The 16,324-nt window shown below is 43.0% G+C and overlaps 1 protein-coding gene across 1 annotated transcript in view; it reads left to right on the top strand.

Moving 5' to 3' along the window:
- The first annotated feature begins 5,322 nt into the window (after positions 1-5,322).
- The window catches only part of DPT (dermatopontin), a 33,488-nt gene continuing 22,486 nt past the window's right edge, over positions 5,323-16,324 (top strand). The window contains exon 1 of the mRNA XM_010953828.3: positions 5,323-5,707. Coding sequence (XP_010952130.2) covers positions 5,403-5,707 — 305 coding nt within the window. The 5' untranslated portion in view covers positions 5,323-5,402. The remainder of the gene's footprint in view (positions 5,708-16,324) is intronic.

The raw sequence follows: 16,324 nt of genomic DNA, 5'->3' as shown, positions 1-16,324 counted from the left end.
AGGGGAAAAAAAAAAAGAAGGTGTGCAAAATAGAATCCTCCAATAATTTCCAGTCAATATTTTAGTTTAAGCATCTGTTTAGCTGGGGCTGTCACCTTCATCCAGGCACTAGGATAAGCCATGCCCTCCACCTTCCCAATAGCTTGGACACAGAGCCAACAGGCATGCCCAGGTTACTCCAGTGGACTTATGTCTACTCTAGAGTGACACCGTGAATGTATATTGTTTTAACTGGCAACATACAACAGGATCGTCTCCAATCCTGAAAGTCTAAAAGTAACTCACACAGAGGGCTGTGTTGATTTGAAACCCGTTCCAGGGCTCCCTGTTGAGATCAGGCCAAAGCAGTATATTTAGAATTTCTCAAGAAGGAACTATATCTGTGAGGAAGCTGCCAGGTAGGAGTGAATCCAGTCTCCAAAAAGTCTCACCACAATGTCTGTGGCTTTCCATAGCTTTCAGAAGAACTCAGACCTAGTTAAAAGTATTGGTGAGGATGTAGAGAAATTGAAACACTCATACACTGCTGGTAGGAATGTAAAATGGTGCATCTGCTTTGGAAAGCAGCCAGGCAGTTCCTCAAAAAGTTAAACACAGAATTACTATACAGCCCAGCAACTCCACTCTTAGTTATGCATCCAAGGGAAATAAAAGCATAGAGCCACACAAAAACTTGTATATGAATGTTCATAGCCAAAAGGTGGAAACAACCCAAATGTCCACCAACTTATGATGGTTGGATAGCCTGTGGTATGTCCATACAGTGGAACATTGCTTGGCATTAAAAAGAAATGAAGTACTGACACATGTTATAATGTGGAAGAACCTTGAAAACATTATGCTAAGTGAAGGGCCAGTCACAAAAGACCAAATATTGAATGATTCCATATATATGATATGTCAAGTTAGACAAATCCATAGAGACAGAAAGTAAATTAGTGGTTACCTAGGGCTAAAGGGTTGAGGGGAAATGGAGAGTGATTACTAATGGGTACAAGATTTCTTGTTAGATGATTTAAAAAACTGTTCTAAAATTGATTGTGCTGATGGTGGTACAACTCTGTGAAAATACTAAAAGCCATTGAATTATATACCTTAAATGATGAATTGTATGGTGTATAAATTATATTGCAATAAAGCTGTTAGAAGGAGGAAGAGGAGAAGAAGAAAAACAAGAAGAATCATCCAGGCTTTTGGAATGCTTATTGGCAGAGTCTCTCCAAAACATCTCAAGTCCATTACTACTAGGAAGTGAGAGGGCCTAGGGATTACGCTGTGAGCTCTGGAATAAATACGAATGAGTCGAGGTTAGACAGGCTTTAGTATCACTATATTACTCCTTACCGAGTGACCCCCAGAATTTGGGTAGAGTTTTCTGAGATACCTTGTGTATGGTGGTTCTACAGCATGCATCGGATCACCTGGAGGGCTCGTGAAAATGAGTATTGCTGGGCTCTACCCCAGAGTGTCTGATTCAGTAGGTCTGGAGGAGGGTCAGAGACCTTGCATTTCTAGCAAATTCCTAGGGATGCTGATGCTGTGGGTTCCTAGAACCACACTTTGAAAATTACCGATTTAATATTTAGTTCTTGAAGTTCCTCAGGGACTATTGAGCACACTTTGCCAACAACAGCAGAAATTCATAGTGCAAATTAGTATGTGTGTGTTATTAACCTTATAAATACTGGATTTGGCAATTATTTCTAAATGTTGATGTGTAATTAGTGGACTGTAGTTTTGATGAAACAATGAAAGGAATCACAGAGTAGGAATCAAAAGACCTGGGGGTCTTGCCCTTCTAGCTCTAGGAATTTGAACCAGAAAGCTTCCTGACTACAATCTCCTCATCTGTGAAAAACAAATCCCAGTAATGCCTCACTAATATATAAGGCTGTGAGAAAGATAACATGATAACCTAGTTTAAAGATGCATGGTAAACTGTACGTGCATTAAACTTATACTCTTTTTATTTCTTATTTTTCTTTTATTGAAGTATAGTTAATTTACAATGTTGTATTAGTTTCAGTTGCACAGCAAAGTGATTCAGTTATATGCATATTTTTTTCAGATTCTTTTCCATTGTAGATTATTACAAGATATTGACTAAAGTTCCCTGTGCTATACAGTAGGCCCTTGTTGTTTATCTCCTTTATGTTTAGTAGTGTGTGTATGTTAATCCCAAATTCCTAACTTATCCCTCCCCTCCACCCCTGCTTTCCTCTTGGGTAACCACGGTTTGTTTTCTATGTGATAAACTTATGCTCAGGGGAACGATTCCAGGTGAGGCCTCCAGCAATTGGCTCCAAGTCCTCAGCAGTCTCTGGAGGAATTGCAGGAGTTAGGATGCTTTCAACAATGAGTAGCAAGAGCCTACATCCAAACTAGCCTAAACTGTCAAGATATTTACTTTTTCACGTCACTGGATGTTTGGCCAGGGAAGCTCCAAGACGTAAGATAAGAGAGGTCTGCTGGGAACAGCAACAGGGAGGGCCTAGAAGTTGTTGGGAAACGAATGTGTGCTAAAGATGAGTGCTTACAATGATTTGTATTGTCTCTTGGAGTTCTTTGAGGTTCAAGATTGCTCGTGAGTCATATCCAGAATGCAGGCTATAATTTACGAGCAGCAGGATGATGTATTTTAAAACCTCTGTAGTAGCGGGTCTCAACCTTGGCTGTACGTGTGAGTCATACAGGAAGGTTTTCAAGGATCCTCTTGTCTGGGCCTGGCTCAGGAGCTCTTGATCTGATGGGTCTAGGGTGAGGTTCAGACATTGGTGTTTTTCAAAAGTTCCCCAGGTTATTCTTAAGTGCTGACAGGATTGAGAATAATTGCTCCAGCATATCATAAATCAGAGTGGTTGGAGGACTCCAGTTGCCAGCACTGGGGAGTTAACTTAGGGATAGAAGTGATAAGAGAAGATGGTACTAAAACAAAACTGGGACTCATAGGCCTGTCCAGCCCAAAGCCTCTTTCCCTCCCTTTGATAACTGCATCATCAGAGCAAATTACATGCCCAACACACACACACACACACACACACACACACACACACACACACACACACACGCACGCACATACATGTTTGCTTTCCTCCCATGTGTGACTTTCTCCATCAAGTTTATCTTAATCTAGCCTAAATGCCATCTGGTAAGTATTTTATCCGTTGGGCAAGGGGTGGGATTTATAGTGATTTTTCCCCCCTGGCTCACATTCTTTTAGGAAAATGGTTCTTCAGCTTTGATGTAAGTAAGAATCACCTGGTGGACCATTTTTTTTTTAATATAGATACGTGGGCACCGCCGGTGAGGTTATGCTTTACTAGATCTGGAGTGGAACCCAGGAATCGGCATGTTAGCAGTTTTCACAGGGGCTAAAGAGATTATTGGTCAACAACAACAATTTTAAGAAACGTCCTTAAGAACAGCCCTGATGAAAAATGAGAACTACTACCCACTTAGGAGATGCCCAAAAGGCTCAAGAGATCTGAACAGCTGAATCACCAAAGAAACAGACGGATGGCCAATAAACACATGAGAAGATGCTTAAAATTATTAGTCATTAGGGGAATGCAAATAGAAACCTCATTGAACTACCCCTGGAAACCTATTAACCTATTAAAATGGCTGAAATAAAAGAAATGGCAGTTTTCTGGAAGGGGTGCACAGTGGTTCAGTGCTTTACAAATCAGATAGTTTCTTACACAGCTAAATGCACACTTACCTCATGTTCAGCACTCTTATTCTCAGGTATTTGCCCTAATGGAAAAAAAAAATTTGCTCACACAAAAACCTGTACATGGATGTTTATAGCAGTTTTATTTATAATTACCCAAAACTGGAAAACACCCCACGTCTTTCAGGTGGTAAACGTATAAACAGTCTGTGGTACAACCATAGCATAGAATCCCGCTCAGCAGCGCGAAGGAGCGAACCACCAACACACAGAGACATGGATGAGTGTCACAAGCATTATTCCTAGTGAAAGGGGGCGGACACAGAAGATTGCGTATTTTATGATTCCATCCATTTGACATCCTGGAAAAGGCAAAACTATACAGAAAGTAGATCAGGAGTTACCGGGGGCTTAGTATTGGGGAGGGTGTGACTTGGGGGTCAGTGGATCTGTTCTATGCCTCGGTTATGGTGCTGGCTAAATGACTGTATGCCCAACATTAGAAAAGGTGAATTTTATTACATATAAATTAAACCTCATTAAAAAGTGAAGTAAGCCAGAAGGAGAAAGAAAAATACCATATGATATCACTTATAGGTGGAATCTGGGGAAAAAAAAAAGGCACAAGTGAACTTATTTACAAAACAGAAACAGACTCACGGGCATAGAAAACAAACTTATGGTTACCAGTGGGGAAAGGAGGTAGGAAGGGATAAATTGGGAGTTCGAAATGTGCAGATGCTAACTACTATATGTAGGATAGATAAACAACAAGTTTATACTGTATAGCTTAAGGAACTATATTCAATATCTTATAGTAACCTGTAGTGAAAAAGTATACGAAAAGGAATATATGTATGTACAGATATGACTAAAACATTATGCTGTACACCAGAAATTGACACATTGTAAACTGACTATACTTCAATTAAAAAAAAAAAGAAAACTCAACATGGAAGGGAAAAAAAACACCAAAGGGTATAAAGGAGCTTTATTCAGATTAAACCTATTACACATTTGAGAGCCTAGGACAGTTCCTAGGAGTACTTGGTCTACTTTCAGCAGCTCGGAAGGATGCGTTAAGTGTAGAGATGCCCCACTTATCTCTCCCGGGGCCCACTGTACTTCCGTATGTGACTTAAAAATTCTCTGAGTAGCCTGCAGACTGGTATTCCCTGCTTACACTCAGGGTTAAAAGATGTTGGGCTGAGAACTTGAAAGAAACCAGGCGTCCCAGCCTTGCAGAAATCTAAATGATGCTGTCCCTTCATCCTCTTATTTTGGTGTTTTGAAATCACTCTCTGCATATCTGTGCGGTCCTGGAAGTCTAGTTTGGAGAACAGATACAGGGGTTTGCTAGCAGTGGGTGGGGCAGGGCAGAGAGAGGTGAGGTGCTCAGAGATGAGGGGAAAATACGCTCCTTTTTTCAAGGGAATGTTTCTAAGAAGAGTGAAGCTGTTTGCCTTTGTAATCTGTCTGCTAGCTTGTTCCTTCTCTGGGGAGTTTCTTCCATTTGCATGTTCCTTACATTTTCCTAGAATTCCACCTTAAAACAAGCTGAATGTACTTATGGCCAATAGCTCCGCGCCGAAAAGTTTTGCTTAAACGATGACACACTGCAGTTGGAGCCTGCTCACCCACATCTGGAAGCCACATGTCAGCAGCAGCTGCATAAAACGGGCAGCCCAGCAGACCTAGGGTGACATTTTTTGCCAGAAGCCCAGGCAGCATGGACCTCACTCTTCTGTGGGTGCTTCTGCCCCTGGTCACTGTGGCCTGGGGCCAGTACGGCGACTATGGGTACTCGTACCAGCAGTACCATGACTACAGCGATGATGGGTGGGTGAATCTGCACCGGCAGGGCTTCAGCTACCAGTGTCCCCACGGGCAGGTGGTGGTGGCTGTGAGGAGCACCTTCAACAAGAAGGAAGGTTCTGACAGACAGTGGAACTACGCCTGCATGCCCACGCCCCAGAGCCTCGGGGAGCCTACGGAGTGCTGGTGGGAGGAGATCAACAGGGCTGGAATGGAATGGTAAGAGCCGGCCGGCTGCACTCGGCTGGGAATATCCCAGCAGAACCCTCCCCCTGGGGGATGCTTGACCTTTGGGGAACAGCACTCACTGAAGACTGCAGAGTCCTACCAGGAACCTTACCACTGCACGCTCTGGGTGGGGCAGGGCAGATGCTATGGGACACAAACCCAGGATGAGGGGTGTCCGTGGCAGACGGACTCCTCTGAGGTTCTGTTCCTTCCAGAAGCAGCCCTTCTCAGTTTGGTCCAGGAACGAGTGTGGCGCTGTGAAATGTTTACCAGCCTGCCAAAAAATTAGTTCAGAATTGGAAAGTGTTTAAGCAACGTTGTAGCAATTTAACAGCGTTGTGACGTCCAAGTCCTATTTTAGTTAAGTAGTCATTTACTTTTGCTGTTTTACAAAAGGATTGGTACCCGACAGTCTGGGGGAAGTAAACGACAGGACCCTCACCACGGACAGTTTGAGAAGTATTGATTTAGAGCACATGAATGGGGAAGAGGGCTCAGAGAAATTTAGACAAAGAGAAGTGGCATTACATTGCTCTCAACTGCCCCAATTAGATATAAGTGCCAAGGGTCTTTTCTTTGAATTTAAAATGGGGTTCGTTGCTGGGAAAGAGTTTACTAAAGTCTTCTGGGGAGCAGTGCTGTTCTTACCTGACTGGGCTCTGCCTTGGCTGATGACATGGAAATGGCCTGAGTCTGTTTCTTCACTGTGGGATGTGACTGTATCTCCCTAGGACTTGGTCAGAGCCCATCCCAGAAGCTATGGACTCTGAGCTCATGGCTGCCTGAATGGAGGCAGGACCGCTGGGTGACTGAGGGAGGAGAAGGGGTGAAGACAAACCCTGAGGGAGCCAGCCTGGGGAGATGGAAGCCCAGGCTGCTGCTGTGGTTACTGCAGAGAGAAGGCTCTGTGAGCAGCTCCAGCCAGCATGTGGCCAAGTGGGGGAGGGAGTGGCCAAGCATAAAACTCTGAGGGTCACTCAGGAAGCACATAGGACAATGACGGGGAGATCAGGAGAAAAAGACTGATGTGGAGAGGAGCCAGGCAACAGAGAGGACCCCTGAGTAATAAAAATAGCTGCCATTGATCGAGTCCTTACCCTGAGCAAGCACCATGCTGAGTGATTTATATGGATTATCTCATTTAAAGCTCGAAACAAATCTATAAGTCATTTCATAAGTAGACAGACTGCAGCACAGAGATCGGAGGTTCCTGGAAAGTGGGAGAGCCAGAATTTGGAGCCAGCGAGTCTTAACTCCAAAGCTTATGTGCTTAGCCATGGTGATGGGCTAGCTGAGAGTCGGCTGCCCCTGCTCAGTGTGGGCTCGGTCAGCACAGCCAGGGCCACAGGACTGGAGTCAGGGCCGTTCTTCATCCTGGGGAGGGTGAGTATCTAAAAGGTCACAGAGGAAGTCGGTCCTGGAGGGATGGGACCAGCTTGATTACTTCCGTGACTGAGGAGGGGCTTAGCCAACCTGTGGAAGGGATGGGAGAGGCTCACACAGGCAGCAGCAGGGAGAGGCCCCTTTACTGGGCCTTTCTCATTCACCTCCACTGCTTCTCGTGAGCAGATTTAATTATCCAAAACCCCTTCTGACAGATGGCTGACCCACAGTCTAGCCTCACCTCAATGACTGACCATCTCCAGTGGCTCCCCGTAGCCAGGCCCATTGCCTGACACAGAGCATGGGAAGGACCTAATTACAACTATCCATCTAGTCCTCCCATTTAGGGGACCATTATATGGGTGGGGCCCCTTTCTAATGCCCCCTTTCAGAGCTGGAACAAAACAGCACTCAGAAGATTTCTTAAGTCCCAAAGGAAGAGCCATGGGCTCTGAGTCAGGAGGCCTGAATTTAGATCCTGGTTTTTAAAGACAACTTGCCAATGACCTTGAACCACGGGTTCGGCTCTCTAGGCTCCCACCTCATTTGGATAATGAGCGGTCAGACGGCATGATCTGGGAAGTCTCCACAGCTCCAATACGCTGTGCTCTACTTGGCCCTGAAAATACAGCTGGATTTTTCTTGCATTCTGTTGATCTTTGTGTTTATTCCTGCTAGGGGAGAAGGCAAATTATGTTTAGTTTTAAACTTGCCAGCGTGTGACTGGTTTGTCATTAACTCCCAAACTATTTAAAGCAAGTGGGAGCCACATGAGAAGCTGAGAGGCAAAATCTCTCTTCCGTCTCCTCTATCTCCACATTTTTGAGTATGCAGAGTCAAAGAACTTTCTTCTTTTCTCTTTCCACCCTCTGTTGCCTCCTTCTCCACCTCCATTAATCACAGAGTAAAAAATGTACAAGCATGAAAAGCAGCTTCTTTTACAGGAGAACTCGGATGCCCCAGGACCGATACCAATTGCCCTAGAGACATTTTCTTAGATGATTATTGCTTTGAGTTTAGACTCCAGATACAGTGAAAAATCTGGAAGGAAAGAAGTTGCTCATAAACTGGGGAGCAATTGTATCTTCCCATTGGCTTCAGGCTCTTAGTCTGTTCTGGGGGAAGAGTTGATGGTTTTGTGCAATTTGGCTGCCTTGTATAACTACATTAGCTTGCAGGTTTATTTTAAGTGGGGAGAGGAATCTCGAACACAGACTTGACCACAGCGCAGAGGATCTGCTAAAGACACTTGCTAATTAGAACACAGTCCTTAAAAAGGGCTTCCATCGTGGCTGAGTGGCTTGTAACACTGCTATTCGCTAGGGTTTCTCTGTTGAAAAATCACTCCTTCAGGTGCCAGATTCTTAGGTGTGCATGCTGCCCACCCACCCCACCCTCCTCCCCTCCACCCCACCCTCCTCCCCTCCACTGACAACTACCTGGAGGCTTCACCTGGGTCCCATGAGTGGCATTTTGCCATCTCAGAGTGGACCTCAGTTGTTCCGAGAGGATCTTCTCTGACTTGGGTCGGCACAGGCTGGAGGACATGTGGGTCTTGGGTGGAACAAGATGAAGGTGGGACTTTCTAGGCAGGCTGAGCTGGAGTGTGGTGGCAGGAGCTCGGGTCTTAGAATCAGGAAACATTGATTCACAGCTCCTGTTTCTATCATCTCTGAACTCTGTGGTCTTGGGCATTTCAGTTGCTCATTCTGGCAAAAAAAAAAAAAAAAAAAAAAAAAGTGTGACACCCACCTCACAAGTTGTTAGGAGGTGTTACTGTGATGCTTATAGGAGAAACTGTGGGAGAACTCTAAAACAAATCTAAATCTAAGACAAATCCCTGGCACGTCACGGGCAGTCAATGAAGATTTTGTGGCATCTGGAACTTGCTGAGGCTGATCTGGGGCAAGCCAGCATTATGTGGAGTCTGAATTCAGAGGAAGGACATTGAGTCTATTACCTGCTTCTTCCCCTGGGTTTCAAAGAATTCTCAAGAAGACGTCTTAAAATGACAGCTTGTATTCGAGCTGACTGTTTGAATTTATGAATTCACCAAAGATAAGCCACGTAATAGAGAAAAAGAAACCATGTTGCTTCTACAACATTCCAAAATCATGAGATACTCTGAAAGCATATCTACTGTTAGTATAAATTGGGGCAGTTTTGTACTTGGCTAAAGTACAAGCCTGCATTAAAGCATAGAATTCAGCTTGTTAGGGCCAAGTAGCCATAGATAAAGATACCGCTTCATCCATATCAGAAGAAGTTACAATAGCATATCCACCACAGTTTTTGCCTTTGTCACCTTTTAAATAAGCACCATCAGTGAATCATGAGTAGTCAGTGTTACCCAAAGAATTTCCCACAGATCAACACCTATCTGTGTTAAGCAGTCGTGAGGAACTTTATCAGTGATGCAGGCGAGAAGAGTAGCGGGATTAAGATTACAACAATGTAAAAGCGTGATGTGAGGAACAGTTAACACAAGGACTTCTAAGGAGGTGAGGCAGCTGGCTGAGAGATGCTGACTGTGATGAGTTCAGGAGAGCTTCTACTGCATACGGTACAAAAATGGCCAAAGGGGAGCCCACAGTGATTTTCACCGTGGCCTCAACCAAAAGGGCAGTGATTGTAATGGTTCTAAGGTAAGGGGAGGGGGGTGTATCCCTGAGCCATAGAGTCCAGTTGCGGGCTGTAAGACCCTATGGTGGTAGCGTGGTCCCCGCGTTTTGGGGTGAGTGCCCCAAGGGCATTCCTTTCTCTTTCACATATGAAAAGGGAAAAAGGAATCTGATCATGGGGGTGCCTAAGGGCAGGTGGGTTCATCAAACTCTCTTTTAAGGCCTTGAAGGCTGTGTCATCCAGTTTCTCCCATAAAACTGCATAGAGGTTGTTCTTTAGTAAAGTATATAGAGTTTCGGTCATAGAGAAAAATTTGGGATCTGATTTTGGCAATAACTAACTACCCTGAGAAAACCTTGCTGTTGGCATTTAGTTTTGGGTTTGGGGAAACTTAGGAAACTATGAAGCCCATCTGGATCTGGATGTAGCCCTTGTTTTGATGTCAGATGCCCTAAGCATTAAACCTGGGTTTAAGCAAATGGTAAGATTTCCTTGGCAACCGTATGTCTCTTTAAAGTTAGAAGTGTTAGCAAGTGCGTGCTGTCTTCCTGTGAAAAGGCTTGAGGAGGACAACGAAGAAGCAAATCATCCATCATTAAAACTCTGAGTCATTACTGTCCAGCTTTTTTTCTTCCTAAGCAAAGCAAAAAGGTGTTAGCTAGCTTCATCACCTAGAACACTAAAGAATTCACTGCATAAATCAATTATAGTAAAAAAAAAATTGTTTCCAGTGGAAATGGATGTTAGTAACGGATGAGGGTCAGGAACAATGGTGTTAAAGGATAACAATGTTGTTTATTGCTCAGAGGTCCTAGACAGACCTCCACTCTCAGCCCTTAGGTTTTCTCACCCTAAAATAGGAGCATTACAGGGACTAGTATAAAGGACAATGAGGCCATGAGCCTTGTAATTGTGTAATATGGTCTTTATGCCTTGAAGGGCTTTTTTACTTATACGATATTGATTAATTCTGGGAAGGGGTTTTAAGAGATCTATTTAAATCTTGACGGAAGGTAGGCTGTGAATTTTGTCAATATCAGCTGGAAATTTTGCCCATGAGGAGGGTGGTAGTTGATTGAATAGGGGCCGATGATCAGTGTTTTCAGAATCAGCTCTAGTACCATCAAAAATAAAGCAAATAAAAGATGCCAAGAGTCATTTAATTCATTCACTCGGTTGGCTGCTTTGATGACTACTGTCAAATTCTAGAATAACTTTCCCCTTTGGGGAGAAACAAATTCCTGTATGATACTTCTCTAAGAAGTCTTGACCTGATAAGTAGATGGTCAGAGAAATCAAGAAGAAAGGGGTATGTGTTTCTCAAAGGGCCTAAACAAAAGGGACTAGGTTCAGAGGCAGAAATCTCTTGAGGTCCGTAGGAGACCCCACCACTGGAATTGTTTCAGTACTCTGAGGCAGGGGCTGCTTTGTTGTAGTGAAGCTGAGCACAGAGAGTGTAGCTCCTTTGTCAGTTAGGACTGGAAGAGATTCGTCGCAGTCAGGAGAAAACGTTTCTTCAAGTCAATTAAGAGGGAGGATTGGGAAGAGATCCTGTAGTTCCTTGGAGCCTAGTCATTGAGAACTGAGAGGATGTTGGAAATGCCAATTAGAGGGCTGAAGGCACTTAAATTTGAAAGTTTCTTTTCCAATGTCCTGGATTTTTGCAATAATAGCAGAAACTTGGGGAGGGGAGTTTCATTTGGGACTTCATTTGCTGGAGTTGAAGGTTAAGAATTATGGCAGTCTTTCTTTTAAGTGACTATCTAGAGTATGAGAGAGTTGGTTTATCTGATTAACTAAATCTGGAGTGGACATAGTTTCCCATCCTGGTCCTTTTTACTAGAAGGGAAAGGTCCCGGTTCAGCCCATTAATAAACATAGAATTAAAAGCCACTCTGGTGGAATCAACATCTGAAGAAAGACCAGAATTTGCTTCAAAAATAAACTGAAGTTGATTGTAATAGTCATAAACAGGTTCATCAGATTCTTGTGTACAAGCCTGCATTTTGCTCCAATCAGCAGGATTTGGAAGAGCCTTAGGAATTTCTCAACGAAGCCGCCTGGTGATTGCCTGCGCCTGATCATGTGATCTGTTAGCAGGCTGGCCTCATGGTTGTAATTCTAGAGACCGCTCAGGATTTTCCCTATTAGTGGTTTTCACCCGATGCTGGGCCTGGCCTTCGTCAACAAGTGTCTGAACTAGCTGAACTTAGTTGAGGAGACCAAGCTGGCAAGTTTCAATGACTATTCGTTGTTCAGCAGATCTGTGACGATCTCCAGTTACTTTGGGGAGATCTTCGACTGTGGCTCACAGTTCAGCTTCAGTCCAGGAAATATAAGACATTGAGGGTGTAGCCTCTGGATCCCCAAAGGGCTTAATTTTAAAGGGACAGTTTTGGGTAAGTTCAGAGGGAAAGAGAGTGGGGAGAGTTTCAGAGAAAAAGGGGAGTTTGGCAAGAGAATTGGTAAGGGGGATAGAGAAGGTGTAGGTGGCAAAGAAGGGAAGGAGAAAGATGGCAGTGGAGGCAGGGTCTGAGCAGGAGGAGCTGAGGAAGAGAGACAAGGTGGGGTAGGGAGGGTGGAGCCTGAGACGAGAAATCCAAGGAAGAAGAGCCTGAGGCTTCAGGAGTCATCTTCTCTTTCTTTAATTGTTTACCTCAGTTCATCTTAGAAACTTGCAGAAAATTTCAGAGATGCAGTTTTAGCCTCCTGATAATGTTTGGGGGCCTCAAAATAGCAATTGAAGGAGGCAGTTAGTTGTAGAAATTTAAAAGCTATGGTTGTCCAATTCAATTTTAAGAAAAGTAAGTTTGGGGATTTCAAAAATTCCCCATAATGGCCATTGATATTCTAAATTGCCTTTGGTTAGGTCAGTCCATTTAGTTAGAAGTGCACATGAAAAAGGACCTTGGTTTTCAAACATAAAATAGGCCAGGATCCCCATAGGTAGGGGGTGCCCTCAAAATATTTACACAACTGGGATCTCATTGCTTAGAGCTTTTTCACTAGAGTACAAGAGTAATTTTCAAATAACTTAAACAGCTCAAACAGCTCCAACAGTATGCAGGCATACCACCAGCCAGTTCTAAGGAAACAGTCTAGTCCTGGAAGAGCCAGGCAGAAAGCTGCTCAGCACAGTTCCAATGAAACAGCCCCTGCTCCTGAAGGAATGGGCTGATGGCTAGCCAGGTCCAGTTAGAACAGTCTGATTTCAAAATCAAACTGAAGGGCCAAATGTCCTCGCGTACAGAGCAAGGTCTTAACCAAAAATGTGAAACTTCAAAATAGATCCTGAATGAAACTTGGAGAGCTTCAAAACTCAAAGAGGGCAAAGCTCAGATCTAGGAGAAAGACTTACCCTTAAACCCCAGGGTCAGTTAGAAAACCACTGAGCAACAGTGGTTCAGTGTTTGCACCTATTTGCTCACCAGGCTCACGGTCATTGGGGTCTTTACTGGATCCCCATATAGAATACCAAAATGTTGACCTAGAGCAAATATACTGCCAGTTATATTCCTAGAAGAAAAAAATGAGTTTATTTGGGATGAGCAAAGAATTACAATTTAGGATCTACAACCATGGCAAGCCACATTCAAGTCCTTCACAAAATGGAAAGAACTCTTTTATAGAGGGAAAAGGAAGTTAGAAGGGCTATCGCAAACGAAGAGTCCATGGCTTTTCATTGGCCGAGTTTGACAACCTCTCATTGGCTGAGCTCTTGCAGGCGAGAAGAGGAAATCTTTCTTCTTCCTGTTGGGCTCCGCTATCATCCCAGGGTGTGAGAGCTCCCCCTTCTGTTCTCCTGACTCTGCTTAATTGAGGTTTCTGTTTATTAATTTTATATAGAAGCAACTCAGTTTTCCATAATCTGATTCTAATTGAGACGAAGGTTCTGTATAGTACAGAGCAATCAGTCCTGACTCGTCATTCTGACCATTCAGTACACACAGTGCCCATCTCCTCAGAGAAGTCTTCCCAAACCACCTCCTCTAAACCAGCGTCTCTCACTCCCTACTCCCAAAATTGCTCTATGTTTCCGGTGGTGCACTTGTCATTACCTGATTCATATTTGTATATTGTTTGCCTCCTTCAAAATACAAGCTTCGTGAATGTAGGGACTTTGTCTGATTCACCACTGTATAGAATATTGCCCAGCACTCAAACAGTGCTGGCACATAGGAGGTCCACTAAATATGTAATGAAAGAACAAAGAAAACTAGTTTATGCTTCCAGCAGCCCAAATCCCAGCCAGTGTCCCCAGCACCCTCAACAAAGAAGCCTGTGTACCTTCCTGCAAGGGAAACCATTTTGCTTACTTTTTTTTTTTTTTTTTGGTTTACACTTTTGATTTTCAATATGCCAGATCTATAATATGAGGCTCAAGTTTATTGTTCACATTTCATTTTGGCCTGTAGCATTTACCACCATACAAGATGGTCTTTTTCAATTTCCTTAAGTTCTCTAAGCCATGCACAGAGGATGGCTGACACATTTGTTACCTCAGGATAAATTCTTTATTAGGTTTCCATTATCCCCAAATTTTAGTGTCCCAATATGCTTTTTAAAAAAATACAATAGTAAAACTCTTCATTGCAAAAGCTATAAGGGCTAAATGCTACATACTATCCTGGTTTGAACTCTGTAACAGAAAAGGGGCATTAATGGAAAAAACTAGTAAAATCTAAATAACGTCTGGAGTTTAGTGTTATACCAATGTGAATTTCTTTGTGTTCATAAAGGCACCATTGTTATGAAAAACAACTTTAGGGGCAGCTAGGTGGAGGGCATAACATGGATCCTGTGTATTATCTTTACAACTCTTCGACATCTCAAAAATTATTTCAAAATTTAAAAATTAAAAAAAAAAGATGCAGGCTGGTGCATTTGGGGAGTTTAAAAGGAAAGCAGAACGTAACAGAATCAAAGACTCTCAGCACTGAGGGGAATTTCATGTATAATTTACAACAACCTCCCTTCATCATAGATTAGGAATTAAAGCCAAGAGAGTGAAGCAATTGGAAAAGCCATGAAGCAGGTACATTACAAGTGCTGTTACCCTAATCCTAATTGACATGGTGCTTTATTCATACATTCATTTGCTTATTCATTCACTACCAAATGCTTATTAGCACTAACTTTGCCAAACTCCAGGAATATGAAGATGAATAACCTATGGTCTATGCCGTTGAGTTGCTCATGGTTTAATCTTATCTGATCTGCACAACAATACTGAGAAGCAGGCATTACTGTTTTCTCCATTTTATACACAAGGGATAGTGTCTCAGAAGCACTGGGAGACTTGCACTCTCAGTCAGTGAGCAGCAGAGGTGCAACCCAAGCCACAATGCTGATGTCACAGAGCTGCAGGTGGATATTAAAAGTTGATGTATATTTGTTCTCGAATAAAGCTGTAGTGAGTGCTGGGCTGAAGAAGATACCACATCCATGTAGGAGGGACTTCTGAGGGCAAGAAAGCTGAGTGTGGGCGAACAGAGTTATGGCAGATCTAGGATTCTTGCCAACCTTCCATCTAGGTCATGCTCCTAAGAATCAAGAATCAGTTGTCTAGGGGAACTTGAGCTTTGTAAAAATGGCTCTTGGCTGTGCTCATAAAGATGGCCAAGGTTCACTCCTTCTAGTAGCGGATTTGCTTCTGTCTAGGTGCTTGTCAGAGATAATATTCCTGATGAATAAGAGATTTCCACAGTTAGGATACCTTCCTGTGTGTGTGTGTGTGTACGTGTGCAAGTGTGTTACTTTGAGGTATCTTGAAGAAATGGGAATATTATGAACTTCTGAGTCAAACAGAACAATTCTTAAAATGCAGCCCCCCTAGTACCTTTAGGCAAGTCATGTCAACTTTCTAAGTCTCAGTTTCTACTTCCACAAAGACAACTCCCTAAAATTGTTGTGAAAATTAAATGAGATAATATATACGTTTCACTGGCTGTGTGTCCTTTGGGAAATTACTCAACCTCTCTAAACCTGAGTTTCCTTATCCATCTAATGGTGATGGGGGGTGGGGGGAGGAAACTAATTATCCAAGCCCATTTCATAGGATTGTTTTGATGATTAAAATAATTAATGCAGGTATAATGCTTAATGCAATGCCTGGCACACGGTTAAGTCCTTAATAAAGGTTCCTTATCCTTACTATTACGGCTACTCTCTGGAAACTGAAACTCAAAGAGATAAATTGATAAACTATAAAGCTGGAGTTGAAATACGAATCACAGGATTACAAAGACCCCTGTACCATTTTGTTTTGGGAACATATAATTCAGGTACCGTTTATAAATATTAACTGTACATTATGAGAGTCTTAAATATTTGTCACGTTTTCAGATAGACATTGACATAGCGTTAGATCTCTTGGTTATCAAATATTGCAATAATTGGCGTTCGTGAGCTCCTGTGGTTACGCCTGAAATCTCTGCACGACCTAGGCTAGATCTCAAGCCATAACTGATCTCAAGACCTAAATACATCTCATAAGATAACCTGGATCTTCTCAGAGGCTTTGGAGTAGCCTCTACTGCTTGTATTTTTCCAAAACGGGGCAGGTGTTTGTATTTTAGGAAATTTCTGTTTCTTCCTCTATCC

The sequence above is a fragment of the Camelus bactrianus genome, chromosome 21 (genome assembly GCF_048773025.1).
Source record: "Camelus bactrianus isolate YW-2024 breed Bactrian camel chromosome 21, ASM4877302v1, whole genome shotgun sequence".
Lineage (NCBI taxonomy): Eukaryota > Metazoa > Chordata > Mammalia > Artiodactyla > Camelidae > Camelus > Camelus bactrianus.
This window is presented reverse-complemented; position numbering and strand designations above follow the sequence as displayed.